Below are 12,492 nucleotides of genomic sequence, written 5' to 3'. Positions count from 1 at the left end.
CTTGAATTGTCATAATTTTGATAGACTATTTGCAGAATTTATGCATTCTATTGCTTGCCTAATCAACCGCCATGCCCCATTGAGACCACTGTCACGTCGACAAATAAAGATAAAGCAAAAACCGTGGATAAATAAAAAATTAAGTGACAGCATCTGTTTAAGACATAAAATGTTCAAATCTCACCACTTATGCGGCAATAGTTCTCAATCCTCATACTATAAAAAATATCGCAATTCACTAACACATGCCATTGAAGATGCTAAACAAATGTATTTTCAAAAATTGATTGCCCAAAACAAAGGCAACCCCAAGTGTACTTGGCGAATTGTTAATCAAATAGCATCTACTAAAAATAAAAAAACCAAAAGTGTTAATGAAATTGATTTGGAAAATGACAGAACCATTAAAGATAAGTCCTTGATTGCACAAGAATTCAATAAATATTTTTCCACTGTTGGGTCCAACCTTGGTACTAAATTCTCCAATGATATGGATGGCTTTAAAATATTTCTTAGCAAGCGTGTAAATCAATCCATATTCTTAAGTCCTGCAACAGTGAATGAACTGACCATGGAAATAGTATGCCTCAATGAGGGTAAAGCGGTTGGCGCTGACAACATTCCCAGTCGTTTCCTTAAGTATGTGGCAGACATCATAGCACCTTGTATAACTGAGTTTTTTAATAATTCACTTCGATTGGGGATATTTCCATCTTCACTGAAAATTGCCAGAGTAATTCCAATCTTTAAATCTGGTAATACAAAACAAATTTCAAATTACAGACCTATATCCATATTATCTGCTGTTGATAAGGTTTTTGAACGTCTAATTTACAGGAGGCTAATGGACTTCTTTACAAAGCACGATGTTATAAATAAATCACAGTTCGGTTTTCAAAGCAATCACTCCACGTCACATGCCATCTTAGATACTATTTCTCATATATATGATAAATTAGAGAGGAAAGAATATGTCAGTGCAACATTTCTCGACCTTAAAAAAGCTTTTGATACTGTCAACCACAAAATTTTAATGTATAAGTTGTGGCATTACGGTATTAGGGGGGTAGCAAATCAACTCCTTACTAGTTATTTGACAAGTAGAACTCAATATGTTCAAATAGGTACATATTGCTCCTCTGTCTTACCTGTGACCCATGGGGTTCCCCAGGGTTCGTCCTTGGGTCCGGCTCTGTTCTTAATTTATATTAATGATCTTGCACGTAGCTCCACTCTATTTTCCAAATTATTCGCTGACGATACAAACCTTCTCGATAGTGATAAGTCTCATGTTGTGCTTCAATCCAGGGTGAATACTGAAATACAAAAGGTTGCTCATTGGATGGAACTTAACAAACTAACATTAAATGTGGATAAATCAAAAACTATGTTGATAACTCCTAAAAAACCAAAACGCATTGATGGTTTAAAAATCCAAATTGGGGGGACTATTCTGGAAAATGTGGAATCGTATAAATATCTTGGTATCGATATTGACAATAAATTGAACTGGGATATTCACATATCCAACATTACCGTTAAATTATCTAAGGCGGTAGGAATGTTGTATAAACTTCGATCATACACCTCAGTGTCAACTTTACGTATGGTTTATTATGCTCTGTTCCAGTCCCATATCCAATATGGCATTGCGGCCTGGGGTTCAGCAAGCAAAATGTTACTGCATCGTATTGAAGTCATGCAAAACAGGGCAATCCGTGCTCTTACACACGCCGGACCTCGATGCAATTTAGAATCCTACTATTATAAGATGAAAATACTTAAAAATGCAGATATTTATAAAACTGAAGTGCTGAAAATTATGCACCAACATCATAATAAAAAACTGCCGGCTGCATTCTCCGGCTATTTTGTTAAGCAAAGCGTCATTCACTCTCATGCAACTCGGTCTTCTGCCAATAGCTCATATTATATGACTCGCTATTCATCTAGCCGCACACAAAATTCCATTAAGTTCATTGGTATAAAACTTTGGAATATGCTTCCAGTTACCATACGCTCTAAGAACTATAATACATTTAAAAAAGAATTAAAAAATCACTACCTCAATGCTTATAACATCCAGTAGTCTAATTCACTGGTCATCAATCCTGTATTTGATGACAATTTTGCTGAATGTGATGTTTTTCTTATTTGTTCATATCATTCATTTCCAGTGTTATTGAATATTTTCACTATTCTTCCACAAGCTACGTTACCCCAAATCTCTTCGCCGTGTACTTAACCTCTCGTATTGTGATTCTGTTGCCCAAACTTCATTATGTATTTATACCTCCAAAACTAATTCCCTTATTGTGGTTTGCTGGGAATTCCCCGTAATTTATCTCCGCAAGGCAGCGTCATGTCAATCAGAAGCCCGACAGCTGTGACGGTGCCGACCCGAGCATGACGCTGACAATTTGAGCATTTTTTCCCCTCCTGACGCGCTCTTGTTTTTCTCTCGTTTCTCATGATTATCTTCGATTTAACTATGTTCTCCTAACTGACTTCCCCAATTCGACTTACATTTTCCAAATTGTGTTCATTCAAAAAATATATATGTTTAAATCCTGTTTATTTAACTTCATCTGCTGCTGTTTACAGCTATTTAGGTGTCGCTGACACGTTAACTTTATAGTTTATTCGCGACTCCTCGTCTATTGCAGTCGAATTATTGTACGTCTGTTATTTCTTCTCTCGATTTATTTTTACTGTTTATTTGTACAATATTTCTTGCATGACGGAAATAAATATCTGAATCTGAATCTGTAATATGTCAGGCCAATGGACCTTTCCCCGAGCATCGACTTCCTTGTTTACTTCGTGACATTGGCCAATCAGCAAGATGCAAAAAGTGACGTAACAATGCTTCCTTTTCGCATCCGTTCAGACACTTTTCTCACTCAGACAGATTTTCAAGCGTGGTCGTAAACATTACCTCATTTTCGCCTTTTTGAACTCTATTTGTTAGTTTTCTGTTGTGTTTCGGAAACTTAAATATAAATCAGATAATTCAATGATCACTCTGGCTTTTCAGGAGTTTTTAATTTAATTGCAGTAATAAAAAAATAGTGTAGAAATAGCTGTGATAGACTAGGCTAAAATTCTTCACATGTACTTTTAAAAACAGATTGTTGAATGCGATGAATCATAGTGATGGTTTGAAACACATACCCCATTTTACAGGCGCTAACTCGCAAAAGTATTCCTAAAATAGCCCCGAAAATTTTGCAATGGTGAAGTATAGGAAAAAATTTTCAAGGGTCGAAGGTCGGGGAAAGGTCCATAATTCGGACAGATGAACTCGCAGGACGGCTAGTGGCCTCTGGTCCGCGTGACCGGAAAAAGTATTCCCAATGCTACTGTTTTAAAAAGTGGTGAAGTGTTCTCAATTTCGTCCAGGGTTGCTAAACTACTACTTCGTAATTTGAAGTTCAGTTTCGTTGAAATTTCATCCACTTAGATCAGGGGTTCTCAAACTTTTGATGTTGCGAAGCCCTTGAAAAGGTTGACCATTATTCACAGAGCCCCAAAATAAATGTTAAAATTGTTACTTTCCAATTAATATTCCTGAGTAAGTTAAAAGTACTTTACTTAATTTGAATGCAACACCTTTTTAATAGGGTTAATACAAGTCATAAATGAATCTAAATTTCAAAGATAAATTATATATACTAAAGCTATAAATTTGACACTTGACAAACATATTAATAAATTAGGGGTCGAATCTTTTCCCTTTTGACATTTTTGGAAGACTTAAAAGGCGCTAAAAACGCGCGCGATTGCATTTTGTTACAATCGCCGATTGTTTTCGTCAGTATGGCGTGTTTTAAACCTTAAACATCTTTACGCCGATGTTTATTCTTCCTAAATCAAAAATTTCCATTGACATATACGTGTATTGTTCCACAATGACAACGATAATTGCTTTTTTGTTCTCGTGGGGAATTATGAGTTCAATGTAAAAAAACATGTTATCATATTATAGTCATCGGCGACGAAATACTAAAAATAATAATTAATAAAGAGTTGAATCCGCAACTCGAATTTCTTGATTGGAAAGCGGCATTCTAAAATATTAAAACTGAAACTTAAATGGGAGATAACACTATAAGTGTTGTTTCAGCAGACTTTTATAGACATTGTGAATCACAAAATTTAGTTTTATGTTTACTTTGGTTATTCATCATAGTAACTGCGAAATCGAAACACAGTCAATTGTGCATGCGTTGTACCTTTTAGCCGCATGCAATAAAATAAATTACAATCGTTCATATTTTGCCCAGACCTTGGGTATTTTATGTTATTGGACACGTTTAGTGGCCATAACGATCGTTTCAATATTATGTTGTTGTTGTTCTTGTTCTTTGACACGTTTTTAAAAAAATCGCTTTTCTCTTCGAATACTGGACCAATTGCTTTGAAATTTTCAGTGGTTAAAGATTAATTTCTTCGCTAGAAGGCTATTACTTTTATTTATTTCAAAATTTTGCGTGAATTCTATGAAATTTGATATTTCGTCTAAAATTTTGCTGTATTATTTTTTATCCATGGGAACACGGATTTTAGTCAGTGTCATGACTGGCTGTACGTTTTGATTCGGCAAAATTCTTGCTACTGGAAATTCAAAACTTTTTTGAGGGTACCGGTAGCGTCAAAGGTACCGGTAAAGACTGATTCGCTCTGGTCTAACGTGTCCATATATTTGTGCGTAGCTCTCTTGTTTTAGAATAGTATTCTTTCATTTTAGTAATCCTAATAGTAATCTCGAATCAAACGTGAGTGACGATGAGCACAATTAGAATTATTACGACAAGACACTTTAAATGCAATTTAAATGAAGAATGTTGCGTAGAAATTTCCAATTCCAATTTTGAACCCCTCCCTCTTAAGAATCCTGGCTGTGCTCCTACTTATAAATAATGTCATTTTTTAATTCCGCCTTTTTGCCATATTTCGAGGCTATATTGTTGTCCAATTTTATCAAAGCTGTTATTGCTTCTTTGAACAGTTACAAAATTAGCCAAGTCAGTATTTTGAAAAGTAACCGAATAGCTCGCGGAGCCCCTGGGTTTCTCTCGCTGAGCCCTGGGGCTCCGTACGGAGCACTTTAAGAACCTATGACTTAGATCACCTGAATGCAATGGCTCCCTAGTCCCGTACAGCCCTAAATAGTTAAATTGTTCAGACAAGATCGTTCCCAAAGCTATTTTTAAAACTGTCACATTTCCAACCTCTCCGTGGTAAAAGTGGTTTTCACAATGTACATATCGAAGGCTTACAGAAAATCTTGGTAAAAAGCTGGAATCAAAAAACGATTTTGTTACACAGTGCAAATAATTTAATCATTGATATTGTAACAAGACATGTGACGATAAACTGAATTCATATTGATCAGTAATATAACATAATGCAGTCGATATGCAGTCAATAATACCTTATGAACACCGATTCAGTTTCGATTTGCTTAGAAGGGCTCATATTTGATGATGATATTTTTAAATTGTTATTAGTCTCGACAACCCGGTTTACCCATGATATTATGACGCCATCACAATGTGTTACGTCACAATCTAAAACAAGGTATCATCTGTTTTCATGTATTGATTCTTCTCGGTGTAATATAAGATCCAGAATCAATAAAAATATGGTCATTGCGGACGTACGAATCAAATTGTATTATTGCAAAATTGATATAAAAGAATTAATAATGATGATGGTGGTATGGTATTTGGAATTTACAGCCTGACAACCGCTTTGCCAACGTTTCCTCCTCGCAACATATCAATAAATGCATCGGGAACGTTTTCGAAGCCGTTTGTAACTTTTTCGTAATTTTTCATCTTTCCCTAGAAAAGAGATAAAAAAGATTTTGAAAAAATATTTATACCCATGAACAATAAGTAAGTAGCCTACATATGATGACTAGCTTACCTCAATCGTCCATTTTTTCAGATCTTCATATGCTTCCTTATGTTTACTCACATAAGATCTTAAATGGAATCCTTGCAACATCAGTTCATTTCTAACGATGGTAGGTTGAAGAATGGGAGCTGAACAATACGTTTTGTAAATCTTAACCAGGATATTTTATGGAAAGAATGTATTTTTGTAGCGAACAGTCTACTCACCTAATACAGGTGTAGTTTCGTTGTAAGCAGATATAGATCCACATACTCCCACTCGTCCACCAGAATTCATGTGACGTAAAATAGTACTTGAGAAAGAACCTCCAACCTAAAAATTGTTTGAAAAGTTTGTTTGCTAACTTAGTAAATATAATACATTCATGAATTGAGGAGGGATAGTTGTAGAAGCAAATTTTATCACGTTTCTCTGAAATATTGCACTGCATTGCCAAACAATTCTTGCTTGTTTTTAATGACTAGCTATTGAACATCGAAGTACTGTAAAACAGTCTCCGTAAAACCTACGTTGTCAAAGTAGCAATCTATTCCTTTCGGGGCAACCCGTTTGATAGCTGCATCCAAACTTTCAGACTCTTTTTTGTAGTTGAACACTGCGTCATATCCAATTTTCTTACAAAATTCTACTTTTTCGTCTGTTCCGCAAGATCCAACAACTGTGCATCCCTGAATTGTATAAAATGTGATTGAGTGACGTACCTGCGTTCTTGTGACACTAAATTAATTTTTCGCTAGTCATGGAGTTACCTTAATTTTTCCAATCTGAGCTGCAACATTTCCGACTGCTCCGGCTGCGCCACTGATAAAAATTGTTTCCCCTTCTTTTATTTTACACACGAGTATCCATCCGATCCAGGCTGTCAGGCTAATAATGTAAAATGACGCCAAATATATCAGGAAAAGTTGTTGGGTGAAATATATAAACAATTAAATGAGGTGATGGGGTTAGCGAAAGCGTCAACAGCAGTGGTGTGTCAACGTCATGTAGGTTTCTTAGGAAATGTACTCATCTAGGGATAGCGCGAATGGGCCTTGGAGCTGATGACCGACGGAAATAATTTTTGGATCCGAATTTTTTCGTTTGTTATAATTTTATGATAGTCAATGCTTCATTTTAGTTTATAAAACATTTTAAACATACCCAGCGATTCCATATAATCCAAGGCCCGCTGATTCTGGTACTGATGCTGGCATGTCATCTCGCACAAAAAACACGTCACTCTCTTTGGCTTTACCACCGTTTCTCCATCCACAATGTAGAACAAGAAGTTTTCCCTTTTGAAATTTTTCGTTTTTGCTTTTTGTCACCCTATTATGAGAAAATGCAAACAGAAAATAAGAATCAGTCATCAGGAAACTTGGATAGCCATAAAATACTCAGATTCATAGTTTTGTGGACGTTCCGTCGCCAGAAATATGTCCGAGACTACGATCACGATATCATGAAAAACAATGGAGGGTTGCTCAAATATATGGACACCTAGGCCAAAACAAAGTAGAACGGGTAAGCCATCTGCCCCAGTAAAATACCGTCAGAAGGTGCACAATTTCGAAAGCAATTGGTCCAGTAGGTAATGAGAAATGCGATTTTTTAAAACAAGAAAAATACAAACAAGAAATGAACAAGAACAAAAACAACATATTAACAAAATGACCCATATGTACATTTCGTGTCCAAAAAATATCTAGGCTCTGAATCCAGTTCGGTCAGTGTGTTCAATAAGCTCAGATAGGTAAAAATTATATTTGGAGTTTGCAAAGCAAAACGGGATCCCAGCTAAAAAGTATTTTTTGTGTCACGCAATGACAAATATTGACGAAGTTCCACGTTGAAGAACTGAAAATAGACATCAATGAATTTATAACCGAGATAGCGATCATAGACCGCCGACTTATCGATCTAGCGGCGTGTACCCTTCGCTCTGACTCCGCGACACCGCGTGTCCCATCACTAATCAATCAATAACTCGCTAATTATACGACATAATTCATCCAAAATCAATAGGCTTTCGGTCGGAGATATGAATTATGAGGGATTGTTTGCGGAAACAAGTTGTTTGAAATAAACTTCCCACTTGTCATAGCTGTCAACCCACAATGACGTTGGATACAGTTTTGTTTGTGTGATTAAAGATGATTTGACAAAATGACCCTGACTTTGAGCTCGGAATATTGGACTTCGATTTCGATGAATATCAAGTACTAAAACTTTGATGCTTGATTTCAACATCGGTTGAAAAGTTCGACGATTCATTACCAAATTCATAAAATTCGACTTTGAAATAATTTAATTAAAAGTACCGTTGAGACTCTGCAAGGCCTGCAAACGCAAAACTCCACGCAACCCTTGTTATCGGAAACTTTGTTATTGCGATATTTTGTCATTTTTTATTGTCAAATAAAATTGTCAATGGTATTTTACGTTGTACAAAAGTATGAACGCACAACGCGTACATCAGCGCGCATTGACTCACCATTTGCGATGTTTACTATAGGATAGATGTAGACGAAAATACCACTTGATCAAATACAAGTTACCGGTATTAAAATTTCAAACAAATTTGTTGCCTCACCGTACAAGTGCAGATCCAATTACTGTATCCCCGGGCTTGTATACAGCCCCGACATATGCTCTGGAATAAAATGAAAAATAGGATATGATGATAATATTTCAGAGAGGATTTTTAAACATTATAAAAAATTCAGATTTTCAAAGAAACGTTATTTACTGAGAGCGTATTAAAAAAATGCAATAATTCAATAATTCCCCTTGAATGCCAGAATGGCGTAGGTATTATAACTTTGGAGGCTGGTTTATTAAAATAAAATTCTGATTACTCAAATAATACCTTATATACGGATCCACGCTGATTCCGAGAGACTCGTAGAGAAATTCTGAAACAAACAGATACCAGATTTTAATTAATCGATCAGCAATACATATTACATACGACGTCTTCAAGACGAATAATGTCATCAAATTTAGAGAAATGTTGCTTTACAAATCATTGTATGTATGTCGTGGGCGAGAAGTGAATGATAGCAAACAAAACTGCATAAATGTACAATGCTGGACACCACAACACGAATACAAACTAATACATACTATTTTTATACAGACTAAGTGAGTGAAGATTGGGGCTTGGCTTGGAATATATTAAACAACTTTTACAGTCAATATCAGTCACGAAGACACAATTTCTATGCTGATCAATCTGACTATAATTGCAATTGCCTACCGATGAACTTGTAAACATCACTAAAGTGTTTTCAATAAAAATCAATTTATTACAAACCTCCATTTTGTAGATCTTCAGCAACGTCTTCATCAACAATCTCAAAATCAGACTTTTTTGGAAACCCATTATACATTTGCTTCAAGATTATCTTTTTGCACTTCATGATGGCAGCGTTTTGAATAGTTTATTTTATGTTTTAAATCTAAACTAACAAATTATATATACACATTAAAAAAGCATGCGATCAAAAGGAAGTAGGGCCTACATGACACTCTCTACATCTACATTATGGAATTCTTTTCCGCCTCGCTGTAACACTAGCAGCGCTTAATTGTAATTGCTTTAAGTCTGTGCCAGCTAAAATGAATCCACGCTTTCTGCAGAGACTATTCAATATATACAGCTTTTAGGTGCGTCAGTGAACGATTGTGACTCCCTCTGTCAATATTCGTCCCCCGTTCAGGTAAAAATGCTGAGTCGCGAATTTGCATTGGCCAAACTTATTTGAAAGATAAATAGTTCTTGTTCTTTGTCTTAAACGCGTCTACTTAACCATAGCAAACAACTCTGACCTTTTTCGTATAAAGTCATCATTTCTCTAGATTCTAGAATGACGTTGCACAAATTTAAATCATGCTGTGTCATTATGATTGCATCCTGATTCATCTATATTAACGCGCCCACCTAATACTCGATATAATGTATATTTTTATTAGCTTTGCTAGATTTAACGGGTATACCAGATTAATAATTAATAAAATACTATGCAAGATATGTTTGACAACGCGGTTCAATCGGTTACGATAATAAATGAGTACGAATTTTATTGGTATTTATCTGTGGCAACTGGCAAGTAGCCTATGTTCGTCGTTCATACTGTCAAAGTTTACACTCATATCAGAACTTGCTAGAATACGTATTGAACCACCATTAGAGATTTAAAAAACATGAAATTATTTCAAAAAACTCATGTACAAAGGTATCGACATTCCAAATTCTCTTTTTCACAATTAAGTCCAAGTAAAACGCGTCTCATTCGTTAAAAACAAAAACAAGCTGCTGCTAAAATAACTGACGTCATTTTGCTCTATGATCATCAGTTGACATGTCATAGATATGCTTGCCAAACGTTAAAATTAATTAAGCAACCTCTTAATAATTTAAGCAACCTCACTATACTTTGTTTGACAAATTTTCAATAAATGATCACCAATCCACAGCAAACATTGGGGGTAAATCTTGTAATCTCATTTGATAAACGGGTAAAATATGCAAAAATGTATATATATTAACCACTCAACTAGGACAATGTACTAAGAGTAAAATCAATTTATTTAATTTGTGTATGTTTATATGCTGGACATTACTCAATTTCACAGTAAAACCGAACTCTGAAAAGAAAAAAATGTGGTTTTCTCAATGTACACATTAGAGGCTAACAGAAAATCTATGTAAAAAAGGGAACAAAAATACTTTTTAATCCTCGATATTGCACCAAGGATATGCTGATATTATGGGTAATGTTACAAAAAGCAGCAAAAGTCGATAATAAATTGCAAACAATGATTCAGTTCGATTAGCTTAGACAGGGTGGTCCAAACCGCGGCCTGCCAACACATTCCGTGCGGCCCGCAGAGATATTTCAGCGTGCACTAAATCGTTCGCAGATATTTACTAAACATTTTCAATGTTGTTTTCATAAACTTCAAGAAGGTGTAAATATGGGAAAGTCGTGCTGTAATTGGTATATACAAGAAGAATGAATTGTCTTGTGCAGATAGGACCAAGGCGATGATTTTTTATCTAAAATTCGTACTTTAAACTCGCGTCAAGTAACCTCACTCCTCATTTGGAGAGGCGTTTTGGGCCTTCATTTTAGTAAAAACACTCCTCCATTTTTAAGCGTTGGCTATGTGACAGTAGTGACGAACCGCAGAGCTGACTTAGCGCCACGCTCCATTTTTTTTAGCTGGATCCGGAGTCAACTTAGACAGACTTGGTTGTTCTTTGATAGCACAAGGCCTGCTCATGCTGCAAGTATTAAAATTAGTCAAATACATAAAAGTAAGTATATACACATTTTTAATCTTGATTTGCTTTTCAGGTACTCATCATAAAGCGTTCATCTCCTTAAAAAAACACAGTATTATATGGATATATAAGTAGTAAAATTCAGGTATTGTCTGCATTTTTCATCAACCCACAGAATGACACGGAGATTAACCCAAGAAATGAGGTGCAAAATTGTTGTTTGGCAAAAGGCATATAAATCAGTAAGGAAAACTCAGCTCCTCAGAATTCGGAATTAATTCGTTTTGAATATTTTTCCTCAGAGCGTCCGCTCTGGACTTCCTGATATTTGTGCATTACTACAGATCCATTTTCCATAAATTTACGATGAATTGTTCGTCGTGTAGGAGCCGAACTAATTCCAAATTCTCGGGTAAAGAGTTTGTTTTACTGATTTATAAGCTTCTTGCCGAACAGCAATTTTGCTCCTCATTTTTGGGGTTAATCTTCTTGTCATTCTGTGGGTTGATGAAAAATGCAAACAATACCTGAATTTTACTACTTCTCCATACTATGTTTTCTGAAGAAATCAACACTCTATGATGAGTACCTGGGAAAGAAATCAAAATTAAAAGTGTATACTTCAAGTAATACCTGTCACGGAAGAATATAATTTGAAGCGACATTACAAAACCAAACACGAGAAAAGATACCGAAAATACCACAGTATTTCTCGGGGAGCAATTTAAAAATAACTAAAAGGCTTCATATATCTCCATGCAGCTGATTAGAACGGTAAACTCTCTTTTCTAAATATATTTAAATTGAGTAAACTCGCGATGTTTTGATCATATTTGGGTTCTTCTCTCCGACTGCGGCCCGCGAGACATTCTCAAAAGTTTTTGCGGCCCGCCAACTTCGCAACCTTGGACCACCCTGGCTTAAAAGGTCTTGCATGATTGTTTTAATCTCGACAAACCGGTTTACCCGTTTAAAGGAGATGCATGACATTATGAGGTCATCAAAATGTGTTACGTATGAAATATGTGGTTAATGCGGACGTACGAATCAAATTGTAATACTGTTAAATCAGGGGTCTCAAACTCAATTTACTTGAGAGCCGTCGAGACGGAGCCTTAGTGAGTCCGGGCCGCATCAGTTTTTTCACAATAAAAGCATTAAACTTAAAAAGTTAAATCTTTTCCTCCATTTTTCTATACGCAAAACATAAATGTAAGTAATTCCGCGATGAACCTTTCCCCGAGCATCTACTTCCTTGTTTATTCCGTAACATTGGCTAATCAGCAAGACGCAAA

At 35.6% G+C, this 12,492-nt stretch overlaps 1 protein-coding gene across 1 annotated transcript; it reads right to left on the bottom strand.

Annotated features, from left to right (window-relative positions):
- Positions 1–5,316: 5,316 nt before the first annotated feature.
- On the bottom strand, positions 5,317–9,369 carry LOC120333825 (prostaglandin reductase 1-like). The gene is made up of 9 exons (XM_039401206.2): positions 9,224–9,369; positions 8,777–8,822; positions 8,501–8,560; positions 7,069–7,236; positions 6,675–6,792; positions 6,435–6,593; positions 6,132–6,237; positions 5,935–6,053; positions 5,317–5,849 (listed from the first exon to the last, which is right to left on the bottom strand). Exons 1-9 carry the CDS (start codon positions 9,327–9,329, stop codon positions 5,739–5,741), a joined length of 993 nt encoding a protein of 330 aa, XP_039257140.1. The 5' UTR covers positions 9,330–9,369; the 3' UTR covers positions 5,317–5,738.
- Between the last annotated feature and the right edge of the window lie 3,123 nt (positions 9,370–12,492).

This window comes from Styela clava, chromosome 15 (assembly GCF_964204865.1).
Source record: "Styela clava chromosome 15, kaStyClav1.hap1.2, whole genome shotgun sequence".
NCBI classification, from domain to species: Eukaryota; Metazoa; Chordata; class Ascidiacea; order Stolidobranchia; family Styelidae; genus Styela; species Styela clava.
Note: the sequence above shows the minus strand (reverse complement) of the source record. Positions and strands in the feature narration are given on the sequence as shown.